This window comes from Aulonocara sp. 'chitande type north' Nkhata Bay, linkage group LG5, assembly GCF_057382095.1.
Source record: "Aulonocara sp. 'chitande type north' Nkhata Bay isolate Kocher_YH1m ecotype deep benthic linkage group LG5, A_spYH_male_GT1.1, whole genome shotgun sequence".
Taxonomy (NCBI): Eukaryota; Metazoa; Chordata; class Actinopteri; order Cichliformes; family Cichlidae; genus Aulonocara; species Aulonocara sp. 'chitande type north' Nkhata Bay.
The window spans coordinates 42,357,174-42,378,502 of NC_141348.1; the positions used below are offsets into that span (position 1 = coordinate 42,357,174).

The window sequence follows — 21,329 nt, forward strand, 5'->3', positions numbered from 1 at the left end:
AGCGCTTTGGGGTCCTTAGGGACAAGTAAAGCGCTATACAAATACAGGCCATTTACCATATCATGAATGAGGTTTGGACATACTGGTTTGAACACTACACTATTCATGATAGGGAAACATAATACAGGGAAATGTGACTAATGTGGAGAAGAGGAAATTATAGAACATGTTATATTGCACTGTCAGAAGTATCAGGTGGAGAGGAGACAATTGATCCAAAACCTCAGTAACATAAAAATGAAACTGGATCCTATTGATTTATTGCAAAATGAATCTGGAAGTAAATGTTATCAGACATTATTTCAGTTTCTAAAAGAGGGAAAATTGTTTGGAAGGATTTGAGGGTTCTTTTGTTTGTTTATGTTTTTTGTTTTGTTTTTTAAGCGGCGTTCCAGTTTACACTCCATGCCAGTTGGTGGCAGTAATTCACCATTCAGTTGTTGCCAACAGCCAATAAAAGAGAAGAAGAACACCGGAAATCGTAAACAAAACCAACAGTTTTTGTTGTGGTGCCGTTTACGCCCTATAGCTGTAGAAATTCGTTTAACTTTTAGTCTACTAACTTTTTCTGTATTGGGATAGTTTTTCGGGTGTTTCAAAATTATCCACAGTCACTTTGACTTATATTTAGCCTGAGAGCTAAGCCGGAGGATAGCTTCTATAGCCATAAGCGCTAACTTTAAGAGACCTGCCAGTGTCTTTTAAATATGTCAGCATCAGAGTGTGTGTGGTTGTGTATCGCCCTTCTGATACTATCTGCATCAGCTGAAGGTGAACCCGGTAAGGATACTAATGCTAATTTTTAGTTTACAGATATAAGTATAAGTTCGTAGTCAGACCCAGCATTCATACTACTTAGCTAACTTAGCACATAGCTAGATACTACATGCTTTTGTGTTTTACTATGTTTTAGTACTTGTGCAAATATATCTGTATACTTTTGAAACTTTACAGAATAGATTTCTGGGGGTAATAATAGATGAAAAACTTAACTGGAGAGCTCACGTAAGATATATTCATTCCAAAGTATCACGTAGCATTGCAACACTAAACAAGGCAAAACAGGTATTCGACAGAACATCACTTCATATTCTCTACTGTTCACTGGTTTCACCATACTTAAGCTATTGTGCAGAGGTCTGGGGCAATAACTATAAAACCACATTACATTCACTTTTTACTCTTCAAAAAAAAGCAATTCGAATCATCCACAATGCAGGTTATAGGGAACATACAAACTCACTATTTTTGCACTGAAATATTGAAAATTGACGATCTAGTGAAATTCCAAACAGCACAAATTCTATTCAAAGCAAAAAATAAAGAACTGCCAGGTAATATTCAGAGTATGTTTTTTTTTTGTTTTTTTTTTTTTTGAAAGAAGGAAGTTATAATTTAAGGGGTTTTTGTAACTTCAAAACAATGAAGGTACGTACTACAAGAAAAGGCTTTTGTGTTTCTGTTCAAGGAGTGAAACTATGGAACAAACTGAATATGGAATTAAAGCAATGTCCAAACATAAAACTGTTCAAAAAGAGTTATAAAAATATGATATTCTCAAACTATAAAGAAAAGGAAAATATTTAAAGTGAATGTCTCTATTTACAAAAAAAAAAAAAAAAAAAAAAAAAAAAACATGATGTGATATAGTATCAGTATAGTACATCAGAAATCTGTTCACTATTTTTATTACAAATTATATCAGTAAGGAAGCTGACTAAATATTAACTGATAATTTATGGCAAAGGGGTGGGATTAAATAAGTGTATACTTCTTCCCTTTCAACATGTAAATTAATCAGAACGGTTTTTTGTATGTAATTTGTATAGTATTTTTTTCTCTCTTATTTTCTTTTCTAAATGTGCTTATATATTGTTCACATGTTGAAATAAATTACCAATCAATCAATTTTTAAATAAGTGGCTTTCTTTTTTGTCACTAAAAACTCAACTTTAAAGGACAGATTTTGCTTAAAAATGGCCGCCTTTGGCTCTGTTTTATTCCACAACTTAGACATCCGCATTATTCACACTCTCACACTTATTCACACTGTATAACACATACATACAGGACGTTGGGGGTGGGCACGCTACATGGCACTCAGAAGACTGTCAGGGTGTACAACCTCACCTCTGGCCGGTGCCCACATCTCAATTTTAAATACATGTAGACATTGAGGGTTCTCGGGAGGGGCTGTGCGGTAACCTACTGCTTTGTGGCAGGTATCACCATGCCGTTTTAAATGCACCTAGAACACACATGCAACAACACTACATATGAGTGGGCAGAGGGAGGTTTGGGGTCTTCATACACCCCCGTTCTCTTCCCTGCTGTTTCCCTGTTGTTGTTGTTTTTTTTTCTTTTCTTTCCCTCCTTCTCTTTCTTTCTCCTTTCTTTTCTCCCAGTCATGTCTGGCTGAGAAATATTTTAACGAGAGGTGTCCTGTCTAAGCCTCCTTACTTAGTTTACAACTTAACAACATAACTGACCCCTTTAACAAATGCAACAGGTTGCATTTACAATTGAAAGCGACTTTGGATGCAAAGCAGTAATACAGTAGTATTATGGCATTTTTATACCTAAAAGTTCCAAAATCATCTGCACTGTAAACTTCTTACAAAACGAATTTCAGACCACTATTCAGGGAAGTCAGGCAAGTCAGTAATTCTATTTTTATCTACACCTGTAGAAAAGGACAGTGAACTGTTTCTGTAAATGGAATAAAAATGTAACAAATTTTAAACTAGTCTGCTTTAAATAGATCTGGTCTCATTGCTTAAGGCTCTGATGTCTATTCTGTATGACTTAAAGCAGTTATGACATGGTCTGATTTTCTCACCCAATAAAGGAATATTTCATATATCAGTCTACTCTTCATTCTATCAGACACAGTTATCACAGCTTGTACATTTTCTCTTTACACATATATGTAAGCATTGAGAGAAATGTAATAATGTCAACATATTAAACGAACAATATTTGTCTCTTATATTTAATACATTTATATATACACTGTCACAGATTGTTGTGGAAGTTTTCCATTTAAATAAAGCCTGCAGACGAGCGGTGAGCGGCAGCTAACATTCTTTAATCAATGCACACAAAGAACATACAAACAAGCTTGTGAAGCCCCTGCATGACCGCAGTACACAGCTGTTTCACACCTTAAGGTTCCCACTCCCTTGCTACTTCCCAGAGTCTTCGAAGAGACAAAAGACTGGTCCTCTGGAGTTCCTGTTTCCTCCAACATCCTTACTACACCCCCTACCATTTGTCTTAAGTATGAGTGTCAGACATGTTCAAATCCAGTGGCACCAAGGCATTACAATAACGTGATTAATACATGAGTGAAAGAAATTCCTACACAAGATACTTGTCTTTGAGTGAAGATTTAAGGTGATAGGAAATATAAATAACTGGAACTTGAATCTTTACTGAAGCTCAGTGTTTGACATAGAGTTTAAGTTTACTGCTGTAATAAATCATAAACTAATAATAACTATAATATTGTCCATATTATATTTACATTACTACAGTGAGATGACTTTAGTCTCATGAACAACATTAGCTAATTGTTTTTTACTAACTAATCTTGAAATGACTGTTCAGCACAGAAATGAAGCCCAACAATCATGTTTTACAGTCCCGTGGTCTCAGCCTCAGATACTCAGCTAATCAAAATGATGTCATAAACAAAACAAACGAACAAAACAACATTTTTTCTCCTTCATTTCTGTTAAATAAAGCTGTCTGAAGCGTTTCTCGCGGTTAGTATCCTGGTTGCTAGACAACCTGAGCAGCGGGACGAAAGTAGACCGTCCCATTTCACAAGCCTCTCACTTCCTCACTTCTTGTACTTAGTACCCGACGCACGTAGTCCGCGAAGTGCGCGTACTACGAAGCGTGCGGTCGCTGGATTGGGACACCACTCATTTCAGCCCAAAATGCTCTCTGCTTCTCATATTCACAGTGTCTCTTTTCTTCCAATGGACAGTAAAAAAAAGTCTATGCCTCAATACGCCATTTTGTGCTACAAGCTCATATTACTCCACACTGTGGCTAAGAATGATAATTCCATTTGTACTATTGTAGCAAATCCATTTTAATTTACAGTGAGCAGGTAAGTTTGCACTTACGTTTTGGGACAAGCAGTAAGAATAAAATGCCTTATGACCTTTTCTGTACAACAGCCAGATGTAATAACCATCACAATGTGGGAATACTTTGCTTGTAAAATTAAAACATGTTAACATTCAGATATGATGCATACTCCCTCAACTCTTATTGATTGTAATTCATTTTCAAGAAAACACAGCTTACTGGTAGCACTGTTTTCTATAGCAGATATCCAATAATAATCAAAAATAGGCTCCAGCCTCTCACAGTTGGATAAGTGTAAGATCTCGATCACAGAACATCAGAAATAAGTAGCTTTGAGCAACGAAAGCTTTAAACTAAAAATAGTAAGAAGTAGTGTTTTTAAAATATCTTAGAGTAAGCAGTATAACAGCTTTCATTCACTGGACACAGTTTTACATATATTTTCTTGTTTGATTAAAACAAAACAAAACAAAAAAACTGAAAATAAAACTCTCCAATAGGTGGCGGTAATGTATCAGGAAGTTGGTTTGTCAACCAAACTAAAGAAGAAATTTCAAACTTTGTGCTGCGAAAAGCGGTTAAAGTTTGTAACGAATGAAAGACTGGAGAGAAAAATAAAAAAAAGCTTTATTTAAAGGGTTGGATATAAAATGGATCAAAGACGACCGGCTGATCTGTGCCGTGACTGAGCCTGAAATGGAGATCATGGAGTATAATGTGGACAGCATGAAGGTAAGGAGGTCCATAACAGCTCTACTACTGCGCAGACTTTAAGAAGACGATTTGAGAAGAAATGCTCAATTTAGTAGTTAAAACTTATATTTCACATTCTATACAAAAACTGCTAAATTGCTTCCAACGTATATTTAGTAAACAGACAAAAAAAAAACAGCAGCGTTATAACCATAACCGAAGCGGTTCATTTTTACTTGTAGATTCGAGCTGCGTTTCATATTGTTGACCACTAGATGTCACCAGGGCCCTATTTCAGGAAGCCGGTTTAGAAAACTCAGAGTGAAAAACGATACTCAGGGTTGAGTAACCCCGAACTGTCCAACTCGGAATATTCGGTTTCAGAAAGGCTACGGTTAGCGCCCAGTTAGCTCCTAGCATTTCTCAACAGCTCTGCCTCCTTTTCGACTGCCCGGGACATTTAAACAATGGATAATCCGTATACAAAGAAATTCATGCTTTTCTCCTCAACAGAGAGCGTCCCCCGATTGAGCAACGGCGCCGTAAAATAAGAAGAATGGCGCCTAATTACAGAGTTAATAATGCAGACTTTGTAATATCTCACGTGTAGATTCATCAGCCAGATGAAGTGTTTACTGACAATTGACAGTGATAGCGGACATCATCATCACTATTCCAACAATCCTCTCCTCACAGACAAGCATAAACACACTCGACTATCGCTAAATCAAATTTAACACACGTTTGTAATATATGACGCTAATTCAGTTTATAATAGGGTTTATTCGCTCGGTCAGCAGGTGGCGGTATCCTCGTACACTGGGGAGTACACTGCCATTAAACGAACAGAAGAAGAAGAAACATCTGCACATGCGCAGTAAGGATCGGGGAGTCCTGATCCGTAACTATCTTTTTATCTTTCGTTTTTGTCTACATTTTACTGAAATGCTTCATTATTGCAAACATTTTAAGATATACTTGTTATTCTTAACATCTTAACAGATACTCTGACCTATAACTATCGTAAAACGCTATGACCGGAAATAGAAACCTTTCGCGCATGCGGGGTACCGATCGGGTTTCCGGTGTTGTGCCAAAGTAGTTATCCGGTACGGATCGTTCTTTTTGATCGAGTTGTTGACTAGTTTGGTAAAGTTTTTTTTAATACCAACGTGTCAAATCAAATTATTTTCTGACTGTCCAGTCAGTCTGCAGTTGTGGTTTGCTTAGCTTGACGTCTTAGCGCACGGATAGAAACCGTTGTTTACCTATCACTGCTAACTCCCGACTCTAGTGGAAAGTCTGGAAATGAAGTCGGCATCGCTAAACCCTCTGTGCGTTATTCTTCACTGTCTTATTCTTCAGACTGTATTTACAGTAACAGCTGGAAATGTACACGGTAAGAAAGCTAATGTTACCTTAACGATACAAGTCATAAAGAACTACGGTTGACGTTAGCAATTCTTGCTAATTGATTTGCACATTGTTGTGAAGTAGAACTCACTTTCTGTGGCAATTTTAGTAAACTGAATCGTAAAATTACCTGTGCAAAAACGTGTCTAAATCAAATAAATTTTGTCAAATAAAATCTGCTTCCTAACATAACATTTTTAATATAGCATTTACTGTACTAGCAACAAAAGTTAGGTTAGGTTGTAATAAATGTATTAAAATATTGAAACATAGCTAGAATCATCAATACATTCTAGGTGAGCTACAGTGATCTCTGGCGTAAACTGCCAATGGCTTCTCTTTAGACAAGAAGTTTAAACGACTTATTTATGAACACATCACTGCCTTATTCTTTAATCTTAGTTATCACATTACAGTTAAACAGAAAAAAGAAAAATCTTTACCTGCAAAAATGATATAGTCAACCTTGAAATAGGTCATTAGCAGTGATTCAGTTACTGTTAATTTTTCTTAGGGTTGAGATTAATGTAGAATATAATTTTAATTTCCTGAATGTACGAATCTTGTTATTCTTCCTGCTTTGCCTTTTTTTCCCTTCTGCTTACTTTAGCATTTGCCATAGTGAATCCTCATCTTCCATCTCCCCTCATCCTTTGCGTATCCTCCTCTCGGTCACTCTCCCTCCTCTGTACATGTCATCATCTCAGCCTTGCCTCTCTAATAAACCTTCCCGTTCACTCTTACTGCTATTCTTCTGTCACAAATCATCCCTGACACTCATCTTCACCCACTCTAACCTTCTTCATTTCTCTTGTGCACTGTTCATTTCCTTGGATGGTTAATCCCAGGTGTTTAAACTCATCCACCTTGACTATTTTGTCTCCTTGTAGCTTCTTTATTCGACACATCCTTCCACTCAGACATGTGTTCTGTCTGCATTAGCTCCTAAACTGACTACAAAATGTTTTTTTTTTTTTTAAAAAAGAGAGAATCTTGTGCATTCTTCCTACTTAGATTATAAATTTACAGCACAACAGTTAATAATCTTACCCTCAGCCTGTCTCTGAAACATAATTTCACAGACAGGATGATAATTTCACATTTCCTTTGTATTACTAATACCTACACAAATTACAAAATGAGTGCTGAACAGGCTTACAGTAAGTAGAGGCTCTATGGTTGCATTGTTGTTAACCAATTGCCAACAATGGTTAATTGGTTAAGTGATAATTCTAAATTTCCCATCGGTATGAATCTGAGTGCGAATGGTTGTCTGTCTCCTGCAACATACTGGCGACCTGTCCAGCATGTACCCCACCTCTAGCCTTAAGACAGCTGGGATAGTTCCAGCTCCAAAGGTCTTGAATAATATGTTTTTAATGAGGTTTTGTAGTGAAGTGAGTTGATTATTAAAAGTGAGAAGTCTGATAATAAAATACTGTGAGCGTGGCCGTACTGGATATTGACCATCTACCAAGACTTGGGACCTTGGTTTTAAAATAGGTTATGATCAGAGGATCATTTTGAGAGACACTTATTTGTGAGAAAAGAGTAATACCGGACGCAGAGGTCCGAGGAGTTGACATGTGATTTAACAGACTCAAGCTAGCCGTGAGCTTGAGGGGCACAGTAAACTGAGTTTGAAGCAAGTCAAAGTTTATGTGTTGAAGTCATTTTGATAATAATGCTGCAGGGGCTGTAGTAGTTTCATCCGTATCTAGAGAAAGGCATGCTCATTTCGGGATTGTGCCAAATTGAATATTCACGTACAGGGGATCTTCTTTACATGAAATGTATATGTTGTGGTGAAACGGAAGAAACACCTTGTGGTTTTACAGTGGCTGCAGAAATAAGACGGTCAGACTTACCTAGCTTTTTGTTCCGGTGTTTCCTTAGATTTAGGTGCTTGGTAATGTACAGAAGGCAGAGAGGGCATTTTCTTCCTTCTGCGAGCGTGCATTTAATGAGTTTGAAATTCAGTATCAATAGACAGGGTAGATTCCGCGTTGCCGAATCAGAGAACGACTAGTAGCGTCTGAGGGGAGCTCCGCTGCTCCATATCCGGATCAGCTGTGATCCACGAGTTAACTTGATGGTGGAGTATAGTTGTTAGGTAGCAATTCTAGTTTGTATGTAAACCTGGCAAAAAACCTGTATAAAGAATTGACAGATCCTAAACTGTGTTAAAGTCTAAATGTTGGCTTTACACAGATCTGGAAGAAATTTTGCCTGTTTGATTTATTTACTAAAATAATTTAAACAAACATCAAACCTACAATTAATAAAATTGCTTACTAACTAACTGGTATGCAAGCACAGGTTTCAGAATAATAGAGGTGATGTGCTATGTCGCACTCTAGAGCACCAATTTCAAGGGTGCGACTAAAAAAATCCTAGGTCGCACTGGTGCGACCAGCTGTTCGAGTGAGGGAGAAAAAAAAAAATCTCTGCAACTCTGTTGTGGTCAACAACAGAAACACATTATGCCCCTATCGTGGTGTAAACCAATCAGAGATAGTCAAGGACGGACCTTTCTGATTGGCCGTGGTCCAGATATTCCTGTAGTCCTACACATGTGTACGTTTGAAAGTGCAGGCAGATAGAGAGAGGTGAGTAGCTTGAATAAAGCAATATTGATTCATTAAATCCTGGATCGACTTCTAAATATAAATGTATTTTGCCAGAATCTCAGGTTAAAGCTCTCAAAACTATTTCAACAACTACCAAAGAGTAAATGAGAGCAGGTAAATGGATTCCACACAAAGACGTAAACAGAGCGGACCGACGCATCAGAATCAGCTTTGTCTTTCTCAGCTTTCTCACCCGACGGACAAGCAGTCGGGGCTGAAAGCCAGCAGCTCACTGATTTTGACGTGTCGGGTCCGCGCTTCGTGTTTACGTCCTTTTTGTGTTAGATTCTGAAGCTTGAGGTTTATCTCTCTCCAACCTAGGGCTGCTCAATTAATCGAATTTTAATCACGATTACGATCTGGGCTTTCAACGATCATTAAAAATGACTGAGCCGATTATTAGCACCTCCCTCATGCTTTACTCTCGCGCTGCTCCGTGTGGCAAATCGAGCGCACCTCTGCGTTTCGAACACGCGTCACAACAATTGAGAGGACCTGAGGGAAGCTCGGAAAGCTAAGTAGAAGTTATTTGGAGAGGAGAGTGACTGCCGTTGGTTGAAAAGAGGTAAAAAAAGAAAAAAACTTCAGTAGTGTGGAAACATTATGGGTTCACGGAGTCAGACGTGGATCAAGTAGACACAGTGTGTAAACTTTGCTACAGTGTTGTAGCTGCACCACAGAGCAACACTGCAAAGTTCACTAAACATAGATGTTTACATTTTTCATTTATTTCTTATATTGCAAACATTTGCACACTATTTTATATTATTTTTTTAAAGTCATTATTCAATACATTGTTATTGTTAACCCTTTAAATCCCTGTAGAACCGGAACCGCATAAGCTAGCGCAAAAATTTTTTTTGCATGTGAAACTGGAGGAGTTGTACTTAAATCTGATGCCATCAGCTTGTCCTCGGTCACAGTTTCCTTCCACATATATCTTTGCAAAAATTGCATAAAAAGCGCTTGCAGGAACAAAAACATAATATTCCAGAAACACGCTTTGCCGATCTGATCAGCTGTTCCTAACACTTCCCAAATTGAAAAAGACGTAAATCGCATGTCCGCCATTTCCTGTCCGAAACCGGAAGTGACGTCATTTTCGCGGAAAATGTAGTGTTTACTTGTAGGCCTTAAAAGCCTATACTGGTGTTTTTAGAAGTCATGTTTGACTTTTCTGAATAGTTGCTGGGATGCTTGGAACTCGAATTGCACTGCTGGAAATAGTTTATTTTGATGCACCTGCTGTTTTCTTTGCATCATAGGATTGTTTTTTGTTTTTCCTGCAGTATATAAAAATTGCTGTATCTCCAAAATAAAACTATGAAGACACTCAAAATCAATTTCCTGTTGGTGTAAACTATTTTTTGCAACTTTTTTGTATTTAAAGTTTTGAGGGATAAACCTCTTAAATTTCTCAAAGTAGAAATATATGTAAGTAAAGAAAAAGAAAAAAAACGATTTTCAATTTTTTTGTAGTTTATTGCACTTTTTTGCAATTAATGTAATTACTATGGACTTAATGCATACATATTATTAAAATATGGGCTATAACAGTTGTATTGATGTATAGCAACTTGAAATGCTCCCAAAAATGGCACTACAACATGTAAACTTGGTAGACTTGGTTCTATGGTAGGTCTTAAAGGGTTAACTAAATATCGTCAAATAATCGAGATCTCAATTTCAGTGAAAATAATTGTGATTATCATTTTTGCCATAATCGAGCAGCCCTACTCCAACCAAAATTCACTGAACCGTCAGTCAGTCAGTCAGTGACCTCAGACATTTCCGCTGTTCAATACTGAAGAAATTTAAACTTTTTAAAATTATGCAAAATTGCAGAATATTTTTAAGGTTATCTGCTATAAAAAGCCAGGCCAGGAAAATCTCCTTCATGTTTTTCTGTGTTTTATCCTCAGTTACTTTGACACAAAGGTATCTGCTGTGATGCTCACACCTCTGATGAAGTCTCACATGTATCAGTATTGATAAATGATCAGAATTATAACATTTCAAAAGTGAATCGAATTGGGACCTTGTGAATAGGGCTGCACGATTTTGCATAAAATGAGAATCACGATTTTTTTGGCTTAGAATTGAGATCACGATTCTCTCACGATTTTCTTTTCCAGTATAAATATTTATTGCACTTATTAACTGCACATCAACTTCGTAACAGTTGAGACTGAACATAAAAACAATAAATAAACATAAAAACAACAAATGTCTCACGTTTGTCGTTGCCGCAAAATGTTGTACTGCTTGAAATTCCGTCTCCACCGTTGCTCGACGCTGCATGTACAGAGCAGGTAGTGCAACAATAGAAAAATAGTTGCGGACGGCACTGTGTAGCGTTTGTCTAGGGTGTTGATCATTTTCCTAAATCCCTCGTTTTGCACAGTGTTGATGGGAGCCATATCTTTGGTCAGGTGATAAGTGATAGCCTCCGTAATTTCTTTGTGCCTGCGGGAGTTCGACGGGTATAGGGAAGCGCTGTATAAGGTTCCCGTTATTGATGTTTGGGTGGTTGACCGGGACGGATTTTCTCCTGTCACTTTCTCATCATCCCTGACGTGCTCTCCGTGGTTTTTTCCCTGCTAATTTTAACAGCCAGCTGTTCACGTGGTATAAGTTTCTGCCCTTGTCACTTGTTGAGCAGGAAGAGTGAGCGCTTGTTTTCATGCAGATTACGTCCCGGATCAAAATGCGGTACAATCGTCGTCGTCGGTTTGTTTGTTTTTTTGTTTGTTTTTTTTCTTTTAATCGTTGTCATTTGGAAATGAGATCGCACATAAGTATGAATCGAGATCGCGATTTTCTAACGATTAATCGTGCAGCCCTACTTGTGAATCGGATTGGATGGATTATAGAAATCAGTGATGATACCCAGCCCTAGTGAGCAGCCTAGGCCACTACAAGTGGATGTAGCTGTGGGTAATAAAAAAAGATGAAAAGAACTATTGATAATTTTTTGTTAAGTTAAGGCCTGATCCGTCTGAAATTCATAGCCAGCTCTGACATGGAGCCATCAACCTCTGAATGCTGAAAAAGCAGCAGTGTATCCAGAAAACACATTATATGCTGCGATAAATGCACTGCCCAAGTGTCCCCTCTCCCCACTGCCGTTCAGCAGCATGCAACAGCAAACAGGTCGTCAGAGGAGCCGATGTGATGATTAAGTTTAACATTGTCTACAATATTGCCAAAGAGTGCCAAAGCACTTTAAGCACAAGCACTTTTTCAGTAACTTATCTTTCTTGCAGAACTGTGCTCCAAATAAAGAACCTTGTGTTGACAAGATTGTTAGTAATCACTTACAAATTAATATTGTCTGTATGGACAACAATTTTCCCCCAAAAAAAGTGCGCATGTAAAACTGCAGTGTTAAGGTTGAAAAATTTGGGTGCGCCTAACTTTTGTGCCGGTGCGCCTATGAAAAAAAGTTAGGCGTGCCAGCACATCCATGGCAAAATTTAGTCTAGAGCCCAGTATGTGTTTCATTTTCTTACCTTTTTAAATATATACTGATTAAAATATGTTTTGTCCATCAGGGTCAGATCTCATCAAAGTGGTTGTATTCGAAGGAAACAATGCCGTCTTACCCTGCTCCCTCAACACCAAAGAGAACCTTGTTCAAAATGTCTTTGATTGGACAAAAGATGGTCCCCAAAAACAAGAGGTGTTCCTGTATGATGCTGGTTTTCATTACAATAATGGACGTTCAGGTCAAGACAAGCACTTCAGAGGACGGGTCGGACATTTTCAACAAGAGCTGCAGCTTGGTAACGCCTCCATCATCATCACAAACACCACAGTGGCTGACAGTGGAAACTATACCTGTTTTTTTCCAAAACTGAAGCCACAGCAAACATTCGGAGTTGAGCTGCTTGTTGGTGAGTGCATAACGTTAATTAGTAAAACCATAAATCCAATTCATAACCTCATTTTGTTTTATGCTCTGATTGAGATATATATGCCCTCAACTGAATATATAGAGCCGCCAGGTGCTAAAAAATAAACCTTGTATTCAAACGTTAGAACAGGCTTTTCCCCGCAGCACACCGTGTAATAAATACTCACAAAGAAAACGGCGGCCGTTACAACTTATGTCTAAAAATGTATCGTTTCATGCATCGGTTAAAACACTCGACTCCAGGTACACGACGCGCAGCTGGAAACACTTTCCGCAAGTCGAGCTGCCCGAGATTCACAGAATTTACAGAAAATGTTACATTTTTGTGATTTATATCGTTATCGGACGATAGATGTCTTATATCGGGATATGAGATTTTGGTCATATCACACAGCCCTACTGCAAACACAAACTCATTCATTCACTGTGCACTTAAACACTCAGACACAAACATATATATGCACAAAGATTCATTAAAATGAACACAAATAGTCCTAATAAAGGAGATGGAACACTGTCAAGATTATTTCAGAAATCATCAGAAAGCCTTCCAAGAAACCTTATTTAGTTATGTTTATTTAAAAATGAAATTTATAAATATATATAAATATTTTATAGATAAATACAATTGAGAGGTTTTTTTTAAGCTGCAGTATTCAGTTAAATTTTAAAACATTGCTTTCCATTTCAGTAACTGTGCAGTTCATTTTGACAGACCCATGTTTTTTTTCCAACTTTTAAATATCTTTTATTGCTTATTAGTAAGAAAAAAGTATTTCTTACCCGATTAATCAATGAGTAATTGATAGAATATTTGATTACTAAAATAATCTAATAAAGCTACTTATTGTTCCTAGTGTATTATCAAGGCCTTAAAGCCAATGAAAGATGGAACTATTCTATTGTCAGACACTACATCCAGATGGACTTTTTGGGATTTCCTTACCTGGATGATTGAGCATACATCAAGAGACTTCTGTCATTGTTGGACATAATCACTTACACTCTAGCTTAATTTAGAAATTCTTTGGTCAGTTCTAAGTGGCAGCACGGTGGTTGGCACGGTCCTGAGTTCAATTCCACCATCAAACCGGGGTCTTTCTGTGTGGAGTTTGCATGTTCTCCCTGTGTTTGCTTGGGTTCTCTCTGGGTACTCCGGCTTCCTCCCACAGATTTGCATAGGTGCGAATGGTTGTCGGTCTCTGTGTCTTACAGGTTGTAAACAAGGATTGCAATACTGTTAGGTGTGAGAGATGGACTGAGACAATTAATGTCACAAAGATAGAAGTATGAGGACAGAGTGATGTTTTGTTTTTTTTAATAGAAAGAATACTATTAAGGGTGACACCAAGACTCTTAAGACTTTATTTGTCTTCTGTGGTCTTTTAGGCCTTTTGGTGTTGCTTCTGATGATCTGGCCACTTGTAAAGTTTTTGCTATCTCTTATAGATTTATTTATTAGCCTCATATTGAGAGTTCCAGTGAAAAGTTACCAAATGCAACTTCAATACATGTAGGCAACCTCAGTTTTTTTTTGTCTAATTTGTCATAGTATAATGAGGGAAGGGGTCCAATTATGTTTGACCGTTTATAAATGGAGGACAACAACCAAAGTGCTGTACAGAAATACAAAATTACAATAACTGTCATTGATGAAAAAAATATTGATATAACTATATATTAATCTTATAATTCAACTTTTTTTTCCTGCTTTTTTTTTTTTTTTTTTTTTTTATCCTGCCAATGGAAACAACACTAATAAGACAAACTATTAGTGTAGTGAGCTAAATGTTGGCTTTTTCTTGGAGAATAAAGGCTTTTTCTTTTAAATTGTACTGTCAAAAATGAATGAATGAATTTGTTTTCTCAGATCCTGTCCTTAAAGACCGATCAGCAGAAAGAGCAGGTGAGTTCACACTTTGCAGATTAACAAATTGATTAGGTAAATCAAATTAAAATAAAATTTCTCCTGATCCTTCTGTTAAATTAGGATGCTGTAGTGATGGATGATGATCATTATGAGATAACCTATTCTTAATATTATGAAATAGGGCTGTGTGATATGACCAAAATCTCATATCCCGATATAAGACATCTATCGTCCGATAACGATATAAATCACAAAAATTTAACATTTTCTGTAAATTCTGTGAATCTCGGGCAGCTCGACTTGCGGGAAGTGTTTCCAGCTGCGCGTCGTGTTGCTGGAGTCGAGTGTTTTAACCGATGCATGAAACGATACATTTTTAGACATAAGTTGTAACGGCCGCCGTTTTCTTTGTGAGTATTTATTACACGGTGTGCTGCGGGGAAAAGCCTGTTCTAATGTTTGAATACAAGGTTTATTTTTTAGCACCTGGCGGCTCTTTTTTTACTTCTCATCCGTAAACACTCTGCATCTTTCATGTGATTCAGTTTATTTTGAAAAGTCTCAACAGGATCTTCAGCTTTATTGTGAAAGGTTTGGTGTTAACGTCACTGTTGTTAACCACAACGCATAAAAACAGGCGCTTGTCCATCCGTAGTTTGGTTATATTACATATAAGAGAAAGAGAAAGAACTTTAAGAAATTAATTTAGCCACTACAGCAGGAGGGGGGGGGGGGCGGCAACTCCAGGCCTCGAGGGCCGGTGTCCCTGCAGGTTTTAGATGTGTCCTTGAACCAACACAGCTGATTTAAATGGCTAAATTAGCTCCTGCAGTTCTCTAGAGGCCTGGTAACGAACTAATCATGTGATTCAGGTGTGTTGACCCAAGGTGAGATCTAAAACCTGCAGGACACCGGCCCTCGGGGCCTGGAGTTGGACACCCATGCACTACAGTGACCATCAGAATGATGAAAAAATACTGTTTATTTTAAACAGTTTATTTTGCGACACCACGAAACAAACGATAGTGTAAAATGAAACGATAGACGTTTTTAATATCGTCATCCGATATATATCGTTATATATCGAACAGCCCAATTATGAAATAGAATTAATTTGACAGACAGTGGAGCAGCTGGCAGCAGCACATGTGCTAATGCAAAGGTTCCCAAAGTGTAGGGCCCACTCCCTAGAAAATATAGTGAAGCATATCTTCCCTTTGGCTTCAACTGCACAATTGCCAAGGTAGATCTCCCCTGCAGAATTAGTTTCCCCTGCGTCAGGAGCACGTGCTGGAATCTCCAAATCACAGACAAACAGTATCCCACATTCTTGCTTTTTAGTTCACAAACACTTGTTGTAATGACTAACTACTCCTGACATTTTGGAGATGTTAGCTCTTGATACAGGGTGGGTCATTTATATGGATACACCGTAATAACATGGGAATGGTTGGTGATATTAAAGTCCTGTTTGTGGCACATTAGTATATGTGAGGGACAAACTCCTCAAGATGGGCGGTGACCACGGTGGCCATTTAGAAGTCGGCCATCTTGGATACAACTTTTGTTTTTTCAATAGGAAGAGGGCCATGTGACACATCAAACTTATTGGTAATGTCACAAGAAAAGCAATGGTGTGCTTGGTTTCAACGTAACTTTACCCGTATAGGTGTGGCCGTAGCGTAAAAGAGTTAGTATTTCGTTTTATTACTACCTGTAATTTATTGCAGATTACTTTTATTTGTTTAATTGTTTACCAAATGGTGTGAAATAAACCGCAATGGAGTTTGAAAACAAAACATGGGTGTGTGTGTGGTTGGAGGATGTGTTTGTGCGGGGGAAGGGGAGGGGGGGAACATTTTTCTTGTAAAACAAAGGGGGGCCTAGCAAAAAAAAAGTTTGGGAACCACTGTGCTAATGTTTGGGCTGCTGTGGCCATACTCATTAGAACATTAGGAGCGTGAGCAAAATATTTGTGGATTGTTTTACCATCTGAAACAGTACAGTTCTTACACAGGTGATAGCTTACTTGCACAAGGCAAGAATTTACAGTCACAGTTTTTCCTGTACATGCCTTTTGACAAAAAAAGACACACAGTGACATCACAAATACAACAGCCTACATTATTGTAAAAGACATGATGCCATTATTCACAGCCGAAAATGTTGGCTTTAAGTGACTGATTAAAGAAGCTCGTTACCAGCTTTCTGGCTATAAACATTTCTCTCAGATGTCACTTTCCCAACTGTACAGAGTACAGAAAGACAATCTGTCTGTGTCAGATTTTTCTACCACATGGGATTTGTGGTGAAGTCACACATCTGATCCATATAGGACCCCCAGTGCCCAATTCAGTGAGAAAATGTTGCACTTCTTGTGCCTTCTTTTGCCTAAACGTGTATCTATGCATTCAGTCAATTCTTCATGCTCTTTATTTTCTTTAACACACATTATTAATATTAATAATATGTACTATGTTCATAGCTGCTGCTCCAAAGCCTGATATCACCATACTTGATGTCACTCAATCCGGGGTGCAGCTGAATTGTGTCATTGAAAGTGCGTTCCCCCAGCCGACACTGCAGTGGGAGGACAGTGACGGAAATGTTCTTCCTGCTGAGCAGCTAGAGATCTCAGAAAGAGGAGGCCGCTACAATGTCAACCTCTGCGCTACTGTGACCCCGACCGAAACCAACTGCTTCTACTGTGTGGTCAAACAGGAGGACTTCCATCATGTGAATAATCGCAAGATTGCATTGCCAAGTGAGATTCCCCTTAGTGTCTGATTAAAATTTATTTTCAAAGCTTTTAAGAATGTGAAGAGCTTTGTTCTTTTCTCTGTAAAGAAATCTCCTCTACATAATCTACACACATTTATATTCTAGTTTTTGTGATGTCTTTCAGAAAGCCTGTTCAAGGAGAGGTGCCGAACAGTCACTTTTGAATGGTTGGTAGCTGGAATATTTTTGGGAGCTTTGATCCTGGCTGCAGTTATTGCTCTGCTTGTGGCTACAAGAAAGCTCACAATACACTTTGGTAAAGGTAGGTAATATAAGGCAAAGCAAAGAAGTTGTTCGAAAAAAAAAAGTGAATAAAGTAAAAAATAATGTTTTTGAAATGCATGTTAAAGAAATTAAAGATAGCAGTTCATGCAATAAACCCAGAAATATCCAAGAATTTGATGTGTTCTGAACATTAAAATGGGCTAAATTACTCCAAGTTGAGGTGAAGAGCTGCTCAAAAACAGAATGGATTGAATCAAATCTTGGATTTGGTTTCGTCACCCCTAGTGTGGCTAGAGCCATCCACAAACTGGATGATCCCGTTTCATTCATTTTTGAGCTTTGGCTCAGAGGACAATGGTGCTTCTGGTTCGTGTTTACATATGGCTTCTTTGCATGATGGGAAACAAATCTTTATATTTAGGAACATTATTCATTTTGATGGTAAGAAAGACACTTGATCAAAAAGCAATAATTATAAATAGAAAAACTTTGGACCATAAAATGTTTAGCCAATCAGATAAAGCCCAAAATTCTCTTTCTTTTCTTTTTTTTGAGATGGCATAACCCGGTTGTGGTTGTAACACTGAAATGTTACAAGGCAAAAAAAAAATTTTTTATTTATCTTCGAGTAGCCTTAATCAAAAGACAAACCTCCAATTTCCACTTTTAGATGTTTGAGATGATAAGGTTCAAATGTTTTTGCAAAATATCTAAGCATTAATTTTGTGTAAAATGTGTCTGTTGTAGGTTGTCGGAGGAACATTTGAAGGGCACCTCAGAAGATGGAGGAAAAATCAAACCAAATGCTTTAATTTGATCAGTCTGCCATTGAAGTATTTGTGGTCAAGCTATTGGTGTGTGTGTGTGTGTGTGTGTGTGTGTGTGTGTGTGTGTGTGTGTGTGTGTGTGTGTGTGTGTGTGTGTGTGTGTGTGTGTGTGTGTGTGTGTGTGTGTGTGTGTGTGTGTGTATTGCTTAGGTTTTGTTTTTAGTTCTAGTCTCCTTTTTCCACTGGGTTATCATTTTTTTAATGCATTCTCTCAAGCAGGGTCTTTTATGCTATTTTTGTGGAAACTGTATGAATGGAAAGGAAATATTAATATTTGTATATATTATGTTTGCAGAAAAAGTGTTGCTTAAAAATGTAACATCTTTTATTACATTGCACTTTTCTTTTGGCCTTCAGGTTGTTTATTGTGATGTTGTTTGAGAGCCATCTATATAATTAGATAGTTTTAGGCTTAGTTTTTTTTTTTTTTTTTTTTTTTTAAACATCTGTAACCCCTGAACCATTTGCTCAATTCCAATGCTTTCTGACAGACATTTTGTGTTATAAGCTTCTTGTTCTTACTTCATGTTATAGATGCACAGTGTGAGCACTCAGGTAACACCAGAGCATCAGGCCATATAGTGTGAGGCCATGCATCTTGACCTACGAACCTCTAACTACTGCGATTCAATCGTACAGCTTGAGCAGGACAGTGCATGCCCAGCCTTAGGAGCTTGGAAAGCAATTGGACTTCTCTAAGTTTGATGAAGAGGTTTTATCCGTCCCAGGTATTTGAGCCCTAGTGGGAGTTTCTCTTAAAATGTAAATGTGTATGCGTTAGTCCCCATAGGGAAATACTCCTCTGCATTTAACCCATTCACCCAGTGAAGCAGTGGGCAGCCACCAATGCAGCTCCCGGGGAGCAGTGTGTAGGGACGGTACCTTGCTCAGGGGTATCTCAGGGTAGCCGTTCAGTGGAGTTGAACCCCCGACCTTCCGATCATGGGGCCACCACTCTACCTACTGAGCTATCCCTGCTATAAGGTTCCTTGTGACAAACAGAAACAAAAAAACAAAAAAATTTGAGGGTTCTATGTTTTGTTTTGTTTTTTTGTATATCTGTAGCCAGTGAGTTCACTGTTTGTTTGTTTTTTTAACTGTTTTTACAAAACCACTTTTACTGCATCTCGGTGAAAAAATACAGAATAAACAAATTATTTTCAAAAATAAAAGAGAAAAATCATTACTTTTTGTTGGGAATGTGTTTGGTACAGTAGTTTTAGCTCTTTGTGAAACAGGATTTTATCTTCCAACTGGGCTGTCAGTGATTACATCTGTCCACACTCCACTCCATCTCCACCTTGAAACTCTTATGAATACACCTGTACATGCAGAACTGAGGTCTGTTGAGTTTTACAGTGTGAACCAGCATAGGGGTGTACAGGAAAATGAAAAAGTACTTTGCTGACTCACTACTAGAGACTGTAAAGAGCAAAATGGAAATATAAGGATGGCTTCAAACAGAGTGCTGGCTTCAGAAAAACAATGATGCACTAAAAAAGAAAATGTCTTTATTCTATACTTTTGGCAGCTTCCAATGGTTTATAGTTTACAGCATAAGTAATTTTCCAATTTCCTTTCTGCTAAATAACATACAGGCAACTGTAATCAGGCAAGTTTAGACCCTTTCTATAGTAACAGTAATGATAATGTATTTTATTATTTTCTGACATCCTTTTCTAAAGCTATATTTGCCAACTCGTCCCAGAGGAACCCACCCGAGGGATTAATAAAGTTCTATCTAATCTAATCTAATGTTAGGATGTTACAGTGTGCACTTAAAATATTTTTATAAACTGATATGGATTAGTTTATACCTTTTATTGGTTTGTAAATTCTGCTTTACTGTTACGTTTAACTTTTGGATGAGAGCACAAAGTCTGAGAGAGGATGACCGTAAGATGAAAATGGCAAAGAGAGAAAAAGAAACTGGTAAGAATGGACATATAATCAAATTCACCAAAAAAGTAACCTGCAATAGGTCATCCAACTATTTATGTTGCTTTTGCAAGGAGCATTCGACTGAAATTAGGTTTCCAAACGTCGAAAGAGCTTACTACATGTGAAAGCAATATATTCCATTAATATTAATTGTAAGGTACTGTGCACATGACATAACTACTGGGGATTGAGCCCAAGACTTTGAACCTATATTCACCTGTGAGTGTAACTAGAAACAAAATGGAAAAATAATCTAACAAGAGTCTAGCCAGAGAGTATTATTGTAGGGTCTACCTTACAATTAGTGATGTGACGTTCTGTATCGAGGCTTCGGAGCGTGTGTCGAGTAATGGAGGGGGCGTTTCCGCGAAGCGCGTATCGAGGCTTGCTTCATTTATGGGAGGAGCTGAAAATGATGACGTCCGAAGCCTCGCTGCCCGGCTGTACCACGTGACTGGTTCATGAAGTGGTTCGAACTTTGCCGCGAGATATGACAGCGATATAAACCCCTCAGACTTCATTCAAAAAATGTGGGTGTTTGATGGAGAGTTGCGGTTAGTGAGAGTTTGGAGACCGTTTGGAGGTTTATGAGAGTGAGGAGAGAAAGTCAGGAGAGAATGGAGCCAGCTAAGAAGAGGAGGATGTCCTCCCCTGTGTGGGAACATTTTGATCTTATTCCTCCCAACAAGGTATGTAAATTTCTACAGAAGATGTATTGTCATGATACTGATGGTGCAATACAATTTATGTTGAGCTGTCTGTACTTTTGTACAAGGTGAAGTGTTTGCTATGTGCCAGGGAGCTGGGATATAACAACAACACCTCATCCATGCTTAGGCACTACAGAGCTTTGCATGAGAATAAGGGGAACACCGATTGTGGAGCAAGACCAGGTGAGCCATCAAATGCAATGATAATATAGCATGCTGTAA

General features: G+C 38.0%; 1 protein-coding gene across 2 annotated transcripts; it reads left to right on the top strand.

The window, feature by feature from the left end:
- The first annotated feature begins 5,896 nt into the window (after nt 1–5,896).
- LOC147331406 (butyrophilin-like protein 1) lies at nt 5,897–19,597 on the top strand. Of its 2 annotated transcripts, XM_086293697.1 has the most exons (6): nt 5,897–6,193; nt 12,392–12,733; nt 14,624–14,659; nt 17,109–17,387; nt 17,529–17,666; nt 18,377–19,597. In XM_086293697.1, exons 1-6 carry the CDS (start codon nt 6,103–6,105, stop codon nt 18,394–18,396), a joined length of 906 nt encoding a protein of 301 aa, XP_086149823.1. In that variant the 5' UTR covers nt 5,897–6,102; the 3' UTR covers nt 18,397–19,597. The 2 variants fall into 2 exon arrangements, with proteins under 2 accessions (XP_086149823.1, XP_086149824.1); XM_086293698.1 differs by lacking the exon at nt 14,624–14,659.
- Nucleotides 19,598–21,329: the final 1,732 nt, after the last annotated feature.